We start from the raw sequence: 19,618 nt of genomic DNA, 5'->3' as shown, positions 1-19,618 counted from the left end.
GAGGTCTGAGGTCTTCTGCCAGTGTTCAGTAGGTGTTCTGTAGGAGTTGTTCCACGTGTAGCTATATTTCTGGTGTATCTGTGGGGAGGAAGGTGATCTCCGCGTCTTACTCTTCCGCTATCTTCCCTGGAAGTGAGGGGTTTTTTTGGTTGTTGTTATTGAGTTGTATGAGCTGTTTGTTTATTTTGGAAATTAAGCCCTTATGAGTCGCATCATTTGCAAATATTTTCTCCCAGTCCAGAGGTTGTCATTTTATTTTGTTTATGGTTTCCTTTGCTGTGCAAAAGTTTATAAGTTTGATTAGATCCCATATGTTTATTTTTGCTTTTATTTCTATTGCCTTGGAAACTGACCTAAGAAAACATTGGTATGATTTGAAACATATCATATTAAAATGGCAAAGTTAAAGACAGAATTTTAAAGGAAGCAAGGGACAAACAAAGGGTCACATACAAGGGAGCCCTATAAGGTTATCAGCTGATTTTGCTACAGACACTTTTCAAGCCAGAGGAAGTGACATGATATATTTAAAGTGCTGAAAGGCAAAAATCTACAACTTTGGATACTCTACCCAGCAGAGTTATCATTCAGAATTGAAGCAGAAATAAAGAGCTTCAGAAGAAAAACCTAAAAGAGTTCATCTAAACTGATCATTCAAGAAGTGTTAAAGGATCTTGTTTAAGCAGAAAAGAAAAGGCTACAAGAACTAAGAATTGATAGAAAAAGAAAATTCTCACTAGTATAGGCAAATATATAAAAAGGCTATGTATCAACCACTTAATTAAATGAGTATGAAGGTTAGAAGACAAAAATTGTAAAATCCAATATAATTACAATAAATAGGGGATAGATAAAAAGATGTTAAATATGACATCAAAAACACAAAACATGGGGGAGAATGAAATTTTGTCATTTGAAACAAGAGGGATGGACTTGGAGGATATTATGCTAAGTGAAATAAGTCAGATAGAGAAAGATAAATACTGTATGATATCACTTTTAAGTGGAACCTTAAAAATACAACAAACTAGTGAATATAATAAAAAAGAAGAAGACTCACAGATTTACAGAACAAACTAGTGGTTACCAGTGGGGTGAAGGAAGGGGGAGAGACAAAATAAGGGTAGGGGATTAAGAGATACAACTATTCTGTATGAAATAAGCTATGGAAATATATTGTATAACACAGGGAATATAGCCAGTGTTTTGTAATAACTATCAACAGGGTATAACTTTTGGAAGTTGTGAATCACTATATTGTACACCTGTAACTTATGTAATATTGTACATCAACTATACTTCAATTAAAAAAAAGACACAGACTGAAAATTAGGGGGTGGAAAAGCTTTTTCATGCACTGGAAATGACTAGAAAGTAAGGGTAGCAACACTCACCTCAGACAAAGTAGACTTTAAAACAAAGTCTGTAACAAAAGACAAAAAAAGGCATTATATAATAAAGGGTTCAATACAAGAATAGGATATAACATTTGTTAACATACATGCACCTAATATACGAATACCTGAAAAAGTAAAGCAAATATTAACAGACATAAAGGGAGAAACTGACAATAATACAGTAATATTAGGGATGTTAATACCACAATTACATCAATGGACAGGTCTTCTAGACAGAAAATCAATAAGGAAACAATGGTCTTTAATGACAGATAAGACCAGTTGGACTTAATAGATATCTATAGGACATTTCATCCAAACCAGCAAAATACACATTCTTTTCACATGCACATGGAACGTTCTCCAGGATAGATCATATACTAGGCCACAAAACAAGTCTCAATAACTTTAAGAGGATAGAAGTTATATCAAGTATTTTTCCCCCAACCACAACAGTATGAAAGTAGAAATCAATTACAGGAAGAAAATGGGGAAAAAACCCCAAAAACATGTGGAGGCTAAACAACATGCTACTAAAAAACCAATGGGTCAATAAAGAAATCAAAGAAGAAATCAGAAAATACCTCAAGACAAATGAAAATAAAAGCACAATATTCCAAAATCTATGGGACGCAGCAAAAGCATTTCTAAGAGGGATGTTTATAGTGACACAGGTCTACCTCAAGAAACAGAAAAATCTCAAATGAACAACTTAACCTACCTAATTTCTTTAAGGGAATTAGAATGAGAAGAGCAAGCAAAGCCTAAAGTCAGCAGAAGGAAGGAATAATAATAAAGATCAGAGAGGAAATAAACAAAATAGAGACAAGAAAGAAAGAAAGAAAGAAAACAAAAGAAATGATCAATGAAACCAAAGCTGTTTTTTGAAAAAGATAAACAAAATTGATAAAACTTTAACCAGCCTCATTAAGAAAAAAAGGAGGATGCAAATAAACAAAATAAGAAATAAAAGAGGACAATTTACAACTGATATCACAGAGAAATACAAAAAAATCATGAGAATACTCTAAATATTTATATGCTAGCAAACTGGACAAACTAGAAGAAATGACTAAATTCCTAGAAACAGACAGTCTTCCAAGACTGAATCAGGAAGAAATAGATAATCTGAACAGACAGATCACTAGTAGTGAAATTGAATTGGTAATCAAAAAACTCCCAGCAAACAAAAGTTCATAACTGGTTGGCTTCACAAGGAAATTTACCAAACATATAAATAAGAGTTAATACCTATCCTTCTCAAACTATGAAGAGGAGGGAACACTACCAAATTCATTCTAAGAGGTCACCATTACCTTGATACCAAAACCAGACAAAGACACTACAAAAAAATGAAAATTACAGGTCAATATCTCTAATGAATGTAGATGCAAAAATCTTCAACAAAATATTAACAAACTGAATTCAACAATATATAAATAGAGGGCTTCCCTGGTGGTGCAGTGGTTAAGAATCCGCCTGCCAAGGCAGAGGATACAGGTTCGATCCTTGGTCTGGGAAGATCCCACATGCCGAAGAGCAACTAAGCCCGTGTGCCACAACTACTGAGCCTGTGCTCTAGAGCTCGTGGGCCACGACTATTGAGCCCATGTGTTAAGACTGAAGCATTTCCCCTACATTTCTGCAGTGCCCCCTGAGGTGACCCTGGTTCAAACTGAGAATGGAACTGCAGTGTGCAAGGCAGTTGTAGGGAAGCCAGCTGCACAGATCTCCTGGACCCCAGAGGGAGATTGTGTCACTGAGCAAAAATGTCATTGGGGCAATGGCACAGTGACCATCCAGAGTACATGCCACTGGGAGGGCCGCCGTGTACCTAATGTGTCCTGCTCTGTCTCCCACTTGACTGGGAACAAGAGTTTGTCCATAGAGCTGGATCAAGGTAAGCACCTGTTTCTTTAGAGTAGTGAAGTTGATGCTCAGCCTTTTCCTCCACAGAAGGCTGAACAACCAAGCAGAAGATAAGAAAGCTTATGCTCCTAATTTGAAGATATTCTCTAAAATTTAACTGGGTAATGCATTAGTATGCTAGAGAAATTGTTTGTATTCCTTTATCAAAGAGAAGGAATTAACTCAATAACTCCTTACTAATATATTCTCTAAATACCTTTTATTCTGGCAGCCATAAAATATTATTTGCTAATTTAGTGATCCAGGCTTTTACTTTGAGATTAATTATTGGTATAAAATATCAATACTTTTATATAATTTAACAATACTTATTCAGTAGATAGCCAAGAACAATAATTATTTCCTTCCTGATGTTTTTGCTTCTTATAGTAGTCACCACTTTATTTGCTACTCTGAGTAAAAGTCAAGTTTTCCTTCTCTTTCTCCCTTGTCATCTGAAACCAATTCATTGGCCAGACATTTATTGAATGTTATTATGTGTTTAAGGCTGGTGATACAAAGATGAAAAGACAAAGTCCATGCCTTCATATTGTTTCAGGGAATATTATCTGTTGATTAGGAGCAATGCCTTTGGTAATAATGGCAATGCCTTTGGTGATACATGGCTTCTCATTTACCAACTGTGTGACTTTGAACAGTATTTAATTTCTCTGTCTCATGATTTTGTTTTTTTAATTGATATATAACATTATATTCATTTCAGGTGCACAACATAATATTTGATGCTTGTATATATTGTGAAATGATCACCAAAATAGATCTAGTTAATGTCTCGTGGTTTATCTGTTAAATAGGATGAAAGTACCACCTCACAGAGTTATTGTGTTAATTAAATAAAATAATATACTTACTTAACATGGTGCCTAGCACAAAGTCAGTACTCAATAAATATTAGCTATTGTATGTATTATATTAAGAAATATTAACTATTATTATATTAATTATATTAGTACACATTAGCTATTATACTCATTATTATAACTATTAAAATAATCATACCTATTAATTATTCATCATAACACCTGTCATATTTATTTGTGTTTTTGCAACAGTTTTATCGAGATCTTATTTATATACCATACAATTTGCCCATTTAAAGTGCATTATTCAGTGGTCTTTGAACATAGTTGTACAACTATCACCACAATCAGTTTTAGAACGTATTCATCACTACAAAACAAAACCCTCTACCCTTTAGTTATCACTCCCTAACTCCAACATTCCTCTAGTTTTAGGCAATCACTAATCTACTTTCTTTCACAATAGATTTTCCTATTTTGGACATTTCATATAAATGGAACCATATAATATGTGGCCTTTGTGACTAGCTTCTTTTATTTAGCATATTTTCAAGAACCACCCATGTTGTAGCATGTATCAGTATATTCACTTCTAATCTTTATTTTCCTGTATCCATCTCCCACCAACTCCAGGCTCTTATTTTATACTTCCTGTCTCTAGACCCATGCATTTATCTCCAGTCCCACCTGACCTTCTCTTCTGTAGACCAAACATTCAACTTATACTCTATTTTCCTCTTTCATGTCCTCAGAAGCTGTGCTCCATTAATTATCCTTGCTCTGTTTTGTTCAGTCTTTTCTCTTTCACAAATCTTTTCCCTAAGACTGATTATATAAACATGGCTGTTTTCCTCCCATATTTAAAACTAGATGCTATGACTTCCTCAAGCTCTTAGCTCTAATAATTAGCATCTCAAATTGAAATGAGAATCAAAACTACAATGAGGTATTACCTCACACCAGTCAGAATGGCCATTATCAAAAAATCTGCAAATAATAAATGTTGGAGAGTGTGTGAAGAAAAGGGAACCCTCCTACACCGTTGGTGGGAATGTAAACTGGTGCAGCCACTATGGAGAACATTATGGAGGTTCCTTAAAAAAAACACAATCCCACTCCTGGACATATATCTGGAAAAGATGAAAACTCTATCTTTGAAAAGTTACATGCATCCCAATGTTCATAGCAGCACTATTTACAATAGCCAAGACATGGAAGCAACCTAAATACATATATACAATGGAATATCATTCAGCCACAAAAAAAGAATGAAATAATGCTATTTGTAGCAACATGGATGGACTTAGAGATTGTCTTACTAAGTGAAGTCAGACAGAGAGAGACAAATATATGATATCACGTATATGTAGAATCTTAAAAAATGATACAGATGAACTTATTTATGAAACAGGAATAGACTCACAGACACAGAAAACAAATTTATGGTTACCAAAGGGGAAAGCAAGGAGGAGGGATAAATTAGGAGTTTAGGATTAACAGATACAGACTAGTATATATAAAATAGATAAACAAGAAGGACCTACTGTATTTAACAGGGAACTATATTCAATATCTTGTAATAACCTATAATGGAAAAGAATCTCAAAAAGTATATATTTAAAACTGAGTCACTTTGCTGTACACCTGAAACTAACACAACATTGTAAATCAACTATACTTCAATTTAAAAAAAATTTTTTTAAAAAGGAGGATTCTATATTGTCTGTCTTTTCTATGCCACCTCACATCTACTCCTTAACTCACATGCATCTGTCTGCACATGAAATGTTCTAACAAAAAGCACTGAAGTTCTCCCAGATTCCAAATAAAATATAATTTTTTTATTCCTTGTTATTAGCTTCTTTGTGATATTTGATGCGGTCTCTCTTCCCTTCTTATCTGTTTTCCTCCCATATTCACTTGGTTCTCTTATTAACTTTCAGCCAACTTCTTAGTCTTCTTTAATAGATACCTTTTCAACTACTCATTCCATGAAGGAAGGCATTTCTATGAGTTCCATCACTGAGTCTCTTTTCACCTTTACCCCTGTTCCTTGAGAGGTCTCATCCTTACCCATGGCTTCCGCCATTGTCTAATTCTTGACTCTTAAATCTATATTTTTAGCCCAGATTTCTCTCCTTTGCTACCCCATGATCAAAATCAATTTCCAATTGAAAAGGTTCATCTGAATGCATCAGAGACACCCCAATGTGCATATTCCTGAAACATAATTCCTCTCCTCTACCCATTCTGTAGCTCCATACCTATATTTTATGTCTTGATAAATGACCCAAGCCAGAAAATTAAAAATATCCCACAATAGCACTTTTTCTTATTTCCCATAATGGAAATCAGTTACTATGTTTTGCTGATTTTACCTTAAATTCTTTCTTAAATCTAGACCATTTTCTTTCTCCTGACTGCACTAACTGAGCACATGATCATGTCCTTTTAACAGGTCTTCTGTCCCCCAGCTTTCCTCCCTCCATTCCCCTATACTGTGGCCAGTGACTTCCAAATTGAAAAACATGCTGCTCCCCTATTTAAGTGCCCCCAGTGACTTCTCCTTGCCTCATGGAAAACTAAATCACTTTGGCCTGCTGCTCTCCTTGCCTTGTGTCTTGCTATTCTCCAGCCTGTACCCCATGCATATGGGCCTCTTCAGGCTCCTCAAAAGTGTTATCCTCTTTTAGTCTTCTTTCTCTTTTACAAGCAATTTCTACTTCTTCATAGTATACTTCTTTCCCCAGCTCTCTTCTTCCATTCCATTTGATCAATTCCTATTGAAGTTTTAAGACTTAATTTGATATAATTCCTCTGGGATAATTTTCTCTTGCCCTGAAGTCTGGTTAGCTGTTCCTTCTCTGTGCCCACATAAAGCCTCATGCATGCCTCTGTCTGAGTACTTCCATAGCCCTTTAGTTGACCACCCACTTCTCTGACTCCCAGTATTGGGTAAGCTCCTTGAGAATGGGAACCATATCATTCATTTCTATATCCCCAGAGTTTGGCACAGTGCCTGACACAAATAACTGCAGACTTAAGTTCAGATCATCACAGAGTTCATCTCTATATATCCCACTCTATGCTCCATATATGGTTAAAGTTAACTCATCTTCAAAACTTTGCTCATATTGTTTCTTTCCCTTGAAAAGTCTTTTTTTCATCTCTTAACCTATTTAATCCTGTTATCAGCAAGGCTCAGTTCAAATTCCACTTCACCCTGACCTCCCAGTTAGAGTTGATTAAGCTTTCTTATTCCTTAGATGATTTACAATCCATAACGCTCACTTAGTGCTGTTTAGTGTCTTGTAAGTTATCTTTTCATTTGTCTGGGTCTGACTCTCCAATTGGATTGTGAGGTTTTTGAGGGATGTGACATGTCTTCTTCTTCTTCCCTGACAGTGCCTAGGAGATAGTCTTCTAGTTTAGGCCTTGAGCAGATTATTTAACAGGATGACATGACTTTTTGAGTGAAGAGTCAGACTAGTACTTAGAGTTCACACACTCTTTGGCTGCCATTTTCATAGGAGTAAAGACTTCAGAATGATGGTCCTAATTAGTCCCATTTTATCTTTTCAGCAGTTCTTGGGGCCATTTCAAACATGGATAAATGAAAGTAGGAAGACATAAAATACCCTACTAAAGGGGTGACAGCAACTCAGTAACAAAACCACTTCACTGTGTAGAAAGTACCATAAAATAGTGCTCAAAATATTTAAGAATAATGCCCCAAAAGACTAACATTTACACAGGAAGTTAGAAAGTACATTTCCTTTTTTCATATAAAACTGGGAGGTTTTTACAATGCTTACTGTGCATTTATTCATTCAGAAAATATTTACTAAAAACAAACTATGTTAATGACTCATGCTGACTCTAATACGGTAAAAATAAAATATTAATATAATGCTAATTGTGTGTACAAAATGTTATCTAATTAGCATTTTAAATGAACTCAGGGTAACTCTTAGGTTTGTTATTAAATTAAAATTGCCTTAAATTTGGTTTTGAAGAAAAGCAAGAGGTAGGGAAATTAACAAATGAGGTACTATACAAGATTATTTAAACATGCCTCAATTAATCTCATTAATTCTTTGCAATGTGATTATTACAAAAGTTAATAGAAAAGGGAACAGAATTTCAGAGAGGCAGGTCCTTTGGAAAAATCCAGTTGGCAGAAGAGTTTCAAATTGCAAATGGAAATGTGATTTTAAAACATCTTCTTTGTCCTATAAGACATTGTAATCAATCAAGCTATAAACAAATGCTATTCTTCAAATATCTGGAGTTGGGAAAGATTATCTGATAAAGAATGATATCAAGAAGTAATAAATAATATAAGTCTAAAGTATAAAAAAAATACCATGTACAAAAAAAAGACACCATTCCTAAATTCTGTCCTGAAAGAATTATACACTAGCAGAATTCAAATTGTAATTTAGAAGGGGTTTTGACTATGATAGTCTGTGAACTTTTAGGAATATTGTAAAAGGCTCTTTTAAATTACAGACTCTAATTTTTTCATTAGAAGAATTTTTGAAATGGCTCTTCACCCCTGTCTGTGTTGCCTATGCTTAAAGGTGTCAGATCCCTGGGATTTCCAGCATCAGGCTTACTGATCATTCTCTATGTGAAATTCTCTCTTTTCTTGGTTATCCTAGTCACTGTGGGCTTCATCTACTTCCAGCAAACAAATGATTGCAGGTAGGAGATGAAGAGTGAAAAATACAGACTCATTAGAAAGAAAACATTATTTTAAGACTTTGCGTTTACAATGTCATGGGAAAAGCTCGACCCATTTTTTGGCACACTGTTTGTGCCCCAGCTCCTTCTTTGACATAAAAGCCTTGTTAACAACTGAGATCCCAGGCAGAAATTCTTGCATCACTGGGGCAAGAGAGTCTGCTTCATTGTAGTTTTTCCCTGGGAAAGACCTGTCCTAGACCATCCTTTGAAAATTCTGTGGGGGAAATGAAGTTTAGCTGGGGCTCCTTCAGTGTTTACTTCCCAGTTTCTAAACTTCTGAAGGCTTGCATTCATTTCTGCTTAATTTTATATTTTATGTTTTTTCCTAGAGCAAGAAAATAAAAAAATCTGGAAGTTAATTTAGACTTGATATCACAAAAAAACAGCCAGTTGAGATCAGCCTTCGGGTTCAACATCTAGCTCAACTGCTCCTGTTACTGTTAGATACATTTGTGTTTAGAATTCGTGTGATAGGTGTCAAACCTCTTTCAAATTCTTAGTGTATATGTATATACACATGCAAAAGCTTGTCGCCTGCCATTATAAATGCCTAGGATGACACATCTACTTTCCCCTTGCCCTACTGAGTTCTTATTTGCAAATGAGAAACAACCCTGCTTCTCAGCCGAAAGAGGAGGATGGCTCAGCAAAAAGCAAATAACAATGCTGTGCAGTTTTTCTACACCCATTAGATTCTTTGGATGGTGCTTTCATCCTATCTAGTTGTTTCTTCTACCCACTTGAGATGTTAATCAACGTTTCAATGGCTGGAACCACTACAAACACTGCTTTCAAGTCAGTCCATAGCTGACCTCACATCCTTTTCTCGCTTGCTAGCAATTACTGAGATATTTGTATTGCATGTTTGACCTGATCATTAAATAAATGGCCAGGAGTCGTTTTTAGTAGCACCTGCATTTTTGAAGAAATTGTATGTTGATCCCACATAAGGAACTGTTAGAGTCACTGGAGACAGTGCTGAATGTCACCTCACCTTTTAGAGCTCCAGTGTCTCAGTTTCTTGTCTGCACTACACAATGGGTTAACTGTGGTAAGAGTAAGAGTGCTTGGTGAAACTCTTAACATATTCTAGGGCCACTGTAAACTAGAACCTTAACTTCATTGATATTTATGCCAATCCTATAGTAAAAAAGGGTCCTTTTAGTTAAAGGAAAATTTTATTGTGTAAAGTGGCAGGTGGTTTGGGTTGTTACTTTTATTTTAAGCAAAACCCTAAGACAGAAAATGAATGCATACTACCTGGAGGATACTAACCTAAGCAGGATAGTCTAGCTGTTGACAAACAACCCCCAAATCTCAGTGTATTCATACACAAAAATTTAATTGTTGCTCACTTCACATTCCAATGCAGGTTGGTGGGGCTAATGTGGGTGGCAGGAAGAATTCTGCTGTAAGCTAGCATTTTATCCTATGGCTCTGCCCTTCTCAGAGTATTTTCCGTTCAGCTGGTGAATGGGAGAGAGATGGAGAGAAAGAGAGAGAGAGAGAGAGAGAGAGACAGAGAGAGAGAGAGAGAGAGAGAGAGAGAGAGAAACGGAGAGAGATGGAGGATTTTAGTAGTAATCGGTTCTGGTCACATTCCATTGGCCGGTGCTTGTTACATAGCCACACAACTTCTATGGAAGCTGAAAAATGTAGTGTAGTTGCCTTGGAAGAAACAGAATCAGGTTTTGGGTACATATATTATACATCCAGTCTCTGCCTACAGTAAACAGTAAGACAAATGCTAAGATTAATACCTACTCCATTAGTTAACTGAGCATGAGTCAAGAAAAAAATTAGTAAATAATGTCATGTATAACATATTTGCTCTTTTTTTTTTCTTTTTAAATCATAATTCCCTGACTTTTAAGACAGGGCATAAAATGGAAAAAAGCCTAGTACCACAATTCAGTCACAGACTCAAAGATACTGTTGCACAGATTGCTAGCTGCCTGGTTCAATGCTCATTTTCTCTTTTCTCCTCACAGTAAATGATTGTATTCATGATTCCAAATTTTCTCTTCTCCCTCTACTCATGTAATTTGTCAATAACCTTAGAGTTCTTTTCATAAAGAAACATATTTTTCCACCCCATGTAATTTGCATTAGCCAATCAAATGAGGCAGAAGTGGCATGTACCAGTTTTGAGCCTAGGTCTCAAGAGGTCTTGCAAGTTTCTATTGTTACTCCACAAGAACATGCCTGAGCTAGTCTTCTGGAGGATGAGAAACATGCAGAACAGAGCTGAGACACCCCAGGCTCATCCTCCACTTCACTGTTGAGGCCAGCCTACACAATCCAATAGTCGTCAGCCATCTCCCAGAAGTGAGAAGAAGCTCAGTCAAGATCAGAGGAGCTGCCTACCTGACCCCCCAGTTAATCCCAGACATTTGACCAATTGTCACAGTGGTTTTTGTGGTTGTTTGTTACAAAGCATTATTGTGACATTAGGTTTCTGATATACTGCTTAGTAATATAACACCAATTTTATTTAGTGTGGAGACATACTTAGCTAAAAGGTATGTCTCAGTTTCCCTTGCAACTCAGTATGACCACCCACAAAAGTTTTCAAAAATGAAGTGTAAGCAAACATTTTGTGTGATATTTTTAGGAAAGCTCTTTAAAGAGAAAGAAGAGGTCCTCTTTTGCTTTTTCTTCTTATCTCCTGGCCTGCAGCATTGGTGTGATGACTGGAAGTCCAGCAGCCAGCATGGGTCTTAGGTAACATTGAGGACGGAAGCTACTCATTAAGATGGTGGAAAAGAAAGATGGAAGGATCCTGGTCCCTGATGAGCATGGAGTAACCATAGACTACCTACCTCTAAACTTTTGTGTGATAGAGAATAAGCTATTTTGTTCATGGCACTGTTGTTTTGGGTTTTACTCCATGTGTAGTTGAACTTAATCTGATTGATACAAATATCTAGTTTACCAATCATAAGGTTTGCTGTCAATCTTGCAACATGGATTATGTTCTATTCATGTGCATTGTCATGGCCTATTTTTGTTCTTCCCCTAGAGATTATGAAGCAAGGTATATTCTATTCATGTGCATTGTCATGGTCTATTTTCATTCTTCCCTTAGAGATAATGAAACAGATGTAACTTCAGAATATAGTAATCATAGGTATGAGAGCCATCTTTCTGACAGTTCCAGAGGAATAGCTGGCTGTGTAAGCTCAAGGAATGCTGTAGGCTTGTGATAGGAAAGGACGTGGGAATCAGGTGGTGTGAAAAGGTGACCTAATAGTCAGCTAATCCCTAGACATGCGAGGACATGTCTGCATTATAGGATTGGGAAGATAAAGATACTGTTGTGGGCTCTTAGAGAGGATGTGAGCAGGAAAAACAGAGGAACTGAAATCTATGGGACTTTATTGTGCTAATTCTTTTTCCATGAAAAAGACTCCATCATTCCCTGAAGAGATTAAACCAAGTTCATGCTTCTTGTCTGATCCATTCTCACTGCCAAGATTTTCTGGGCAGAGTAAAACGCTAAGGTACTCCCTCTCAACCTCCTACCCCTACATAAGACAAAAAAACATTTCTTTTTCTTTTCTGAACACATATGTGCATACACATATACATGCACAACAAATTAATTGTGGTCCTAAACTGAGGGAAATTGGGAGCAACTTTTATAAAACACAATTGAGAGCCACTAGATGGTGCTTCAACTTAATTTTTTTAACATTTCCAAGCAAGCTAAAATCTAACCTCAGACATTAATCCTGCATTTTTTTCTTTAATTTTTCCATACAACTGTCCCTTCATTTACTAATTCTTAGGTCTTCTTGGGTAGTTCTGAAACAGTTCCAGAAGAAAGGGAAAATGGTTTAAATTAAAATTAAGGAGAAAAAAACTTTTTCAAACTTGGATTGTATTACCCCTATCACTTAATTTTAGTTGAAACATTTTGTTTATCAAACCAGATAGGGGTCAGTATTAATAGTCTTATTTCAGGGAAAGGAGAAATATGAGGATCTCTTAGCACTTAAATCAAGATTAGTACTCACTTATTTCTTAAACTGGAGAGTTGAGATCACTGGATTACTAAAAAACAAATAGCGGCTGTTAGTGTTAATGGCAGCAGATGGTCGGAGATACAAATAAGATTAGCTGGCCTTTTCCACTTCCTGGATCCAACCCCTTATCTCCTCCCCCATCATCTTTAAGAGGCATATATGGTATTCTAAAGCTGGAAGGAAGTTACAGAAAAAGTAGGCAAACTTCCTCATTTTACAAAAGAGGAAACTAAGACTCTCAGAGTAAAGTGACAATTGGGTGTTACTCAGAAGCCAGCTGGAGTGTGAAATTGCTTTGCTTGCTGATGAGAGCATTCACAAAGTGGACTTTACAGTTTGTTTTGTTTGGATTGAGAATTAGGGTTCAAGAGAGAATTTATGGGAGTCTTCAAAAGGATCACAAGATGAAAAAGGGAAACAACACATGAAATATTCATGCGATTAATCACTATCTTCAAGGAAATATCGAATATTACTCTTGTTAAAGATTGAGTTTTGCCACATGCCAAGAACCTCACATACCAAGTATATCGCATCTAAACTGAGAAACAAGCGCAATGAGGAGATTTAAAAATTGCTCATTTAAATCTTACTTTAGTCTTTTCTAAAATCCGGATGCAAGAAAAGAGACATGAGAGAAAAATTTGTCCTTTTAGGGAAATACACCAACAGTTTATAGACAGGGAAGGTAGGGCTCAGGTTGTAGATTGCATTGGAAATACCAAAATAAAGGAAACTAAAATGATCAGCATAATTTAAAAAGTGTTCTTCTGAGATCCAGTAATAGAAATTTTGGAATCTCTTGAGGAATCAGGTAAAAGAAGAAATAGAACAGGTCTTAGCTACAACAAGAGAATTGGTTGGTCATAAATTCTCTGTGAAGGGATAGCTAAAGAATTTTAGAATTAAAGATGCCTCTCTGTTAATATTTAGTTAAAATCTGTTATATACAATAGCCTTCATGTGATTAATAGTACTTTAGAAATGAAGGAAGAGGGAATTCTGCCCACAGCCTGGGGGAAACAGAACAAAGAGGGCAGCAGTTGGCAGGCATGGTGGTGAGAAACCAAGGATGACCAAGAATTAGTTGGAATTCGAAGTTGAGGGAGAGAGATGACAAGAAGCCAGCAGAGGAAGGCAAGTACTCCATTAGGCATTTTCAGAATGCTGGAGAGGGTGTTGTACTTCCCCAAACTACAGTGGCCAGTTATTTGAGTTATTTTGAGTTATTTTATTTGGACATTAAAGGAAAAGATTTTCCCAGAAGACTGGAACTCTTAGGGACCACTGGGAATTGCAAGGATGATTAGGAGAAGTTCACAGTCAGTCTACCCACAGAGATACTACTTGAACTCTGAACACTTAAACATATTATGTCCTGATAAAAAGGAGATGAACTCCAGAATCTCTGAAGGTCCTGGCTATATCTAGAGTCTGACCGTCTCCTGCCTTTTTCCCAGTGGCTTGCAGCATGTAATTTTCTGGACTAGAAGAAAAAACAGGTAATCAAATAGGAATACTCAGAAATCCTTAAATTTCTAGAGAGTGTTCTCTTCTTAGGAAGTTGCAAGCTCTCTCCATTACTAAACAGCCACAATCGGCCAGAAAGACAATTCAGCAGATGTGCGCGGTGACTCTGTGTAACTAGGCCCAGTGGGAATCAGGGCCCCCAGTTCTCAGATGGGAAGCAGCACCCTCTGCTATTTTTCTCTCTTGGATGCGTGTCCACCTCTACTTCCTGAACAGAAAACTAAGCACTTCCTTGTCAGTGCTGGCCTATATGTTTATACTGAGAGCTGTAGTTCTGTCCATTGCCAGCTTCCCACATGCCCCCAGAAAGACTTTATACCTGAAGTGGTATCAAAGGGCCAGAGGGCCCCCAATTTACATTGTGGAGGGCAGAATGGAATCTATACCAGCACAGGACAGGGTATCTCTCTGAATTCCTAGGGGTTGGCATGGTGCCTGGCATTTCTGTGGATTGGATGGATAGATGGACAGATGACGGAAAAATCAGTCAGTCCTGGAAGCAGGGTCTAAAGGGCTAGGATCTCAAGGAGTTATTTAAATTGCTTATGCCTAAGGCTGCCTGTGGCACGCACTTGACATATTCTGAGTAAATTCATTCATTCGTTCATCAAATATTCATTAATTACTTGATATGTGTCAGCCATAACACTAAACTCTAAAAATAAGTAAAGTGTGAATCAAATAAAAATATGATCCTTGATTTCATAGTAAGGAAGATAGACATAAGTGGATCATTAAAACCCAGAATTGATGTACTGATAGAGGTATATACACAGTGTTATAGCAATCAAAGGAATAAATATCCAATTCTGACTGAAGGTGTGGCTTGTAGTTAAGGAAAAGCATTGGATAAATTAGGAGGCTTTCAGCTGCTGCAAGAAACAGAAAGTAGGGCTCTGGCAGTTAATAAGGCCATTTACTATCTTATATATGAAGGCATCTAGAAGTAGGGCCAACCTCAAGTCTGGTTGTTTCAATGGCTCTACAAAGCTTTGAAGAACTCAGATTTTTGTCCTTGTCTCTGCTCTGTTATCATCAGTGTTTGCATCATCCTCAGGCTGGAAGTGAGAAGGTGGCAGCCACCCCAAGGCCACAGCCAGACACAGCATGTCCAGAGGAAGAGGGCTGAGCATTTCTTCCTCAAATCCCACCCTACTTGTGAGGACCAAGAGTCCTTATATGTTTCCACTCTTGTCTGATTGGTCAAAGCTACAGATCCAATCTCTGGCAAAGGGGCAGAGATTATGCTTACACTGATGAGGCCTTCCAGGGAGCTGGGGCTAAAGTCAGTGCCTTTCAGCAGGCACTCATCCTGGTGGGAGAGGAGTAAGTGGAGACCTGAACTGGGACTTTGTCCAGAAAGCAGAACTTGAGAATGCATGTGAAGCCTTGATGAAGGAGATGATAACAGTCAAAATGAGTTCTAAAAGATGCATAGGAATGCTACATGTGGACAAGGGCAGGGAAGAGAGGACAGCATGGGTAAAGGCAGGGAGCTGTGACAGGGTGTGTCTCTTTCAGGGCAATGGGAAACTGTCTGTATCATCTCCTCACACAAGTCCCACACTTCATGAAGTCATCTGGGGACAGAAGATTGCTATTCTATTGAGAATGCCAGGATACTTTTGCAGATCCAGCAAAAGCTGATGAATTTATAAACTTGTTTTCTGAACAGAATGTCCAAGTCTTCTGACTGATTCATCAAACACTGATTTTAAGATCAAACAAGGAGCCAAGAACATTGGTTATTCACAGTGGAGAACCAAAGAGAGGAAGGGGACCTCAGGCTGGAGCAGCAGAGGGTCGATTGATTGATGTCCCTCATCTCTGAAGGGGGGGACTTGGTTTCCGAGCTGGGTGAAGCTGGCAGAGTTGAGGCACTTCTCCTTATTCTGGTGTCCCCTCATGAAATATGAAAATAATTCATTTTTAAATTTAATTAAATTTTTTTATACAGCAGGTTCTTATTAGTTATCTATTTTATACATATTAGTGTATATATGTCAATCCCAATCTCCCAATTCATCCGACCACCACCACCATCCCCCCGACGCTTTCCCCCCTTGGTGTCCATACGTTTGTTCTCTACATCTGTGTCTCTATTTCTGCCTTGCAAACTTGATCATATGTACCATTTTTCTAGATTCCACATATATGTGTTAAAATACGATATTTGTTTTTCACTTTCTGATTTACTTCACTCTGTATGACAGTATCTGGATCCATCCACATCTCTGCAAATGACCCGATTTCATTCCTTTTTATGGCTGAGTAACATTTCATTGTATATATTACCACGTGTTTATCCATTCATCTGTCGATGGGCATTTAGGTTGCTTCCATGACCTGGATATTGTAAATAGTGCTGCAATGAACACTGAGGTGTATGTGTCTTTTTGAATTATGGTTTTCCCTGGGTATATGCCCAGTAGTGGGATTGCTGGGTCATATGTAATTCTATTTTTAGTTTTTTAAGGAACCTCCATACTGTTCTCCATAGTGGCTGTATCAATTTACATTCCCACAAAAAGTGCAAGAGGGTTCCTTTTCTCCACACCCTCTCCAGCATTTGTTGTTTGTAGATTTTCTGATGATGCCCATTTTAACCAGTGTGAGGTGATACCTCACTGTAGTTTTGATTTGCATTTCTCTAATAATTAGTGATGTTAGCAGCTTTTCATGTGCTTCTTGGCCATCTGTATGTCTTCTTTGGAGAAATGTCTATTTAGGTGTTCTGCCCATTTTTGGATTGGGTTGTTTGTTTTTTTAACATTGAGCTGCATGTGCTGTTTATATATTTGGCAGCTTAATCCCTTGTCCTTTGATGCATTGGCAAATATTTTCTCCCATTCTGAGGGTTGCCTTTTCGTCTAGTTTATAGTTTCCTTTCCTGTGCAAAAGCTTTTAAGTTTCATTAGGTCCCATTTGTTTATTTTTGTTTTTATTTCCATTACTCTGGGGGGGAGGTCAAAAAAGATCTTGCTGTTATTTATGTCAAAGAGTGTTCTTCCTATGTTTTCCTCTAGGAGTTTTATAGTGTCCAGTATTACATTTAGGTCTTTAATCCATTTTGAGTTTATTTTTGTGTATGGTGTTAGGGAGTGTTCTAATTTCATTCTTTTGCATGTGGCTGTCCAGTTTTCCCAGCACCACTTATTGAAGAGACTGTCTTTTCTCCATTGTATATCCTTGCCTCCTTTGTCATAGATTAGTTGACCATAGGTGCATGGGCTTATCTCTGGGCTTTCTATCCTGTTCCACTGATCTATATTTCTGTTTCTGAGCCAGTACCATACGGCCTTGATTACTGTAGCTTTGTAGTATAGTCTGAAGTCAGGGAGTCTCATTCCTCCAGCTCCATTTTTTTCCCTCAAGATTGCTTTGGCTATTCAGGGTCTTTTGTGTCTCCATACACATTTTAAAATTTTTTGTTCTAGTTCTGTAAAAAATGCCATTGGTAATTGAATAGGGAGTGCACTGAATCTGTAGATTGCTTTGGCTAGTATAGGCATTTTCACAATGTTGATTCTTGCAATCCAAGAACACAGTATATCTCTCCATCTGTTTGTGTCACCTTTGACTTCTTTCATCAGTGTCTTATAATTTTCTGAGTACAGGTCTTTTACCTCCTTAGGTAGGTTTATTCCTAGGTATTTTATTCTTTTTGTTGCAATGGTGAATGGGATTGTTTCCTTAATTTCTCTTTCTGATCTTTCTTGTTAGTGTATAGGAATGCAAGAGACTTCTGTGCATTAATTTTGTATCCTGCAACTTTACCAAAATCATTGATCAGCTCTAGTAGTTTTCTGGTGGCATCTTTAGGATTATCTATGTATAGTATCATGTCATCTGCAAACAGTGACAGCTTTATTTCTTTTCCAATTTGTATTCCTTTTATTTCTTTTTCTTCTCTGATTGCTGTGGCTAGGACTTCCAAAACTATGTTGAATAACAGTGGTGAGAGTGGACATCCTTGTCTTTTTCCTGATCTTAGAGGAAATGCTTTCAGTTTTTCACCATTGAAAATGAAGTTTGCTGTGTGTTTTTCATATATGGTCTTTATGATATTGAGGTAGGTTCTCTCTATGCCCACTTTCTGGAGAGTTTTTGTCATAAATGGGTGTTGAATTTTGTCAAAAGGTTTTTCTGCATCAGTTGAGATGATCATATGGTTTTTATTCTTCAATATGTTAATATGATGTATCACATTTACTGATTTGTGTATATTGAAGAATCCTTGCATTCCTGGGATAAACCCCACTTGATCAGGGTGTATGATCCTTTTAACGTGCTGTTGGATTCTGTTTCCTAGGATTCTGTTGAGGATTTTTGCATCTATATTCATCAGTGATATTGGACTATAGTTTTCTTTTTTTGTAGTATCTTTGTCCGTTTTTGTTATCAGGGTGATGGTGGCCTCATAGAATGAGTTTGGGAGTGTTCCTTCCTCTGCAATTTTTTGGAAGAGTTTGTGAAGGATTGGTGTTAGCTCTTCTCTGAATGTTTGTTAGAATTCAGCTGTGAAGCCATGTGGTCCTGGATTTTTGTTTGTTGGAAGATTTTTAATCACAGTTTCAATTTCATTACTTGTGATTGGTCTGTTCATATTTTCTATTTCTTCCTGGTTCAGTCTTGGAAGGTTATACCTTTTTAGTAATTTGTCCATTTCTTCCAGGTGATCCATTTTATTGGCATAGAGTTGCTTGTAGTAGTCTCTTAGGATGCTTTGTATTTCTATGGTGTTGTAACTCCTCCTTTTTCATTTCTAATTTTATTGATTTGAGTCCTCTCCCTCTTTTTCTTGATGAGTCTGGCTAAAGATTTCTCAATTTTGTTTATCTTCTCAAAGAACCAGCTTCTAGTTGTATTGATCTTTGCTATTGTTTTCTTTGTTTCTATTTCATTTATTCTGCTCTGATTTTTATGATTTCTCTCCTTCTGCTAACATTGGGTTTTGTTTGTTCTTCTTTCTCTAGTTCCTTTATGTGTAAGGTTAGATTGTTTATTTGAGATTTTTCTTGTTTCTTGAGGTAGAATTGAATTGCTATAAACCTCCCTCTTAGAACGGTTTTTGCTGCATCCCATAGGTTTTGGATCATTGTGTTTTAGTTGTCTTTGTCTGTAGGTATTTTTTTATTTCCTCTTTGATTTCTTCAGTGATCTCTTGGTTATTTAGTAATGTATT

General features: G+C 36.9%; 1 protein-coding gene across 1 annotated transcript in view; it reads left to right on the top strand.

The window, feature by feature from the left end:
* Positions 1–16,042, top strand: part of CD200R1L (CD200 receptor 1 like) — a 41,057-nt gene extending 25,015 nt beyond the window's left edge. Inside the window, exons 2-4 of the mRNA XM_060098813.1 lie at positions 3,046–3,297; positions 8,710–8,833; positions 15,955–16,042. Of these exons, the coding sequence (XP_059954796.1) occupies positions 3,046–3,297; positions 8,710–8,833; positions 15,955–16,042 (464 nt within the window). The remainder of the gene's footprint in view (positions 1–3,045; positions 3,298–8,709; positions 8,834–15,954) is intronic.
* Positions 16,043–19,618: the final 3,576 nt, after the last annotated feature.

The sequence above is a fragment of the Mesoplodon densirostris genome, chromosome 5 (genome assembly GCF_025265405.1).
Source record: "Mesoplodon densirostris isolate mMesDen1 chromosome 5, mMesDen1 primary haplotype, whole genome shotgun sequence".
Taxonomy (NCBI): Eukaryota; Metazoa; Chordata; class Mammalia; order Artiodactyla; family Ziphiidae; genus Mesoplodon; species Mesoplodon densirostris.
Note: the sequence above shows the minus strand (reverse complement) of the source record. Positions and strands in the feature narration are given on the sequence as shown.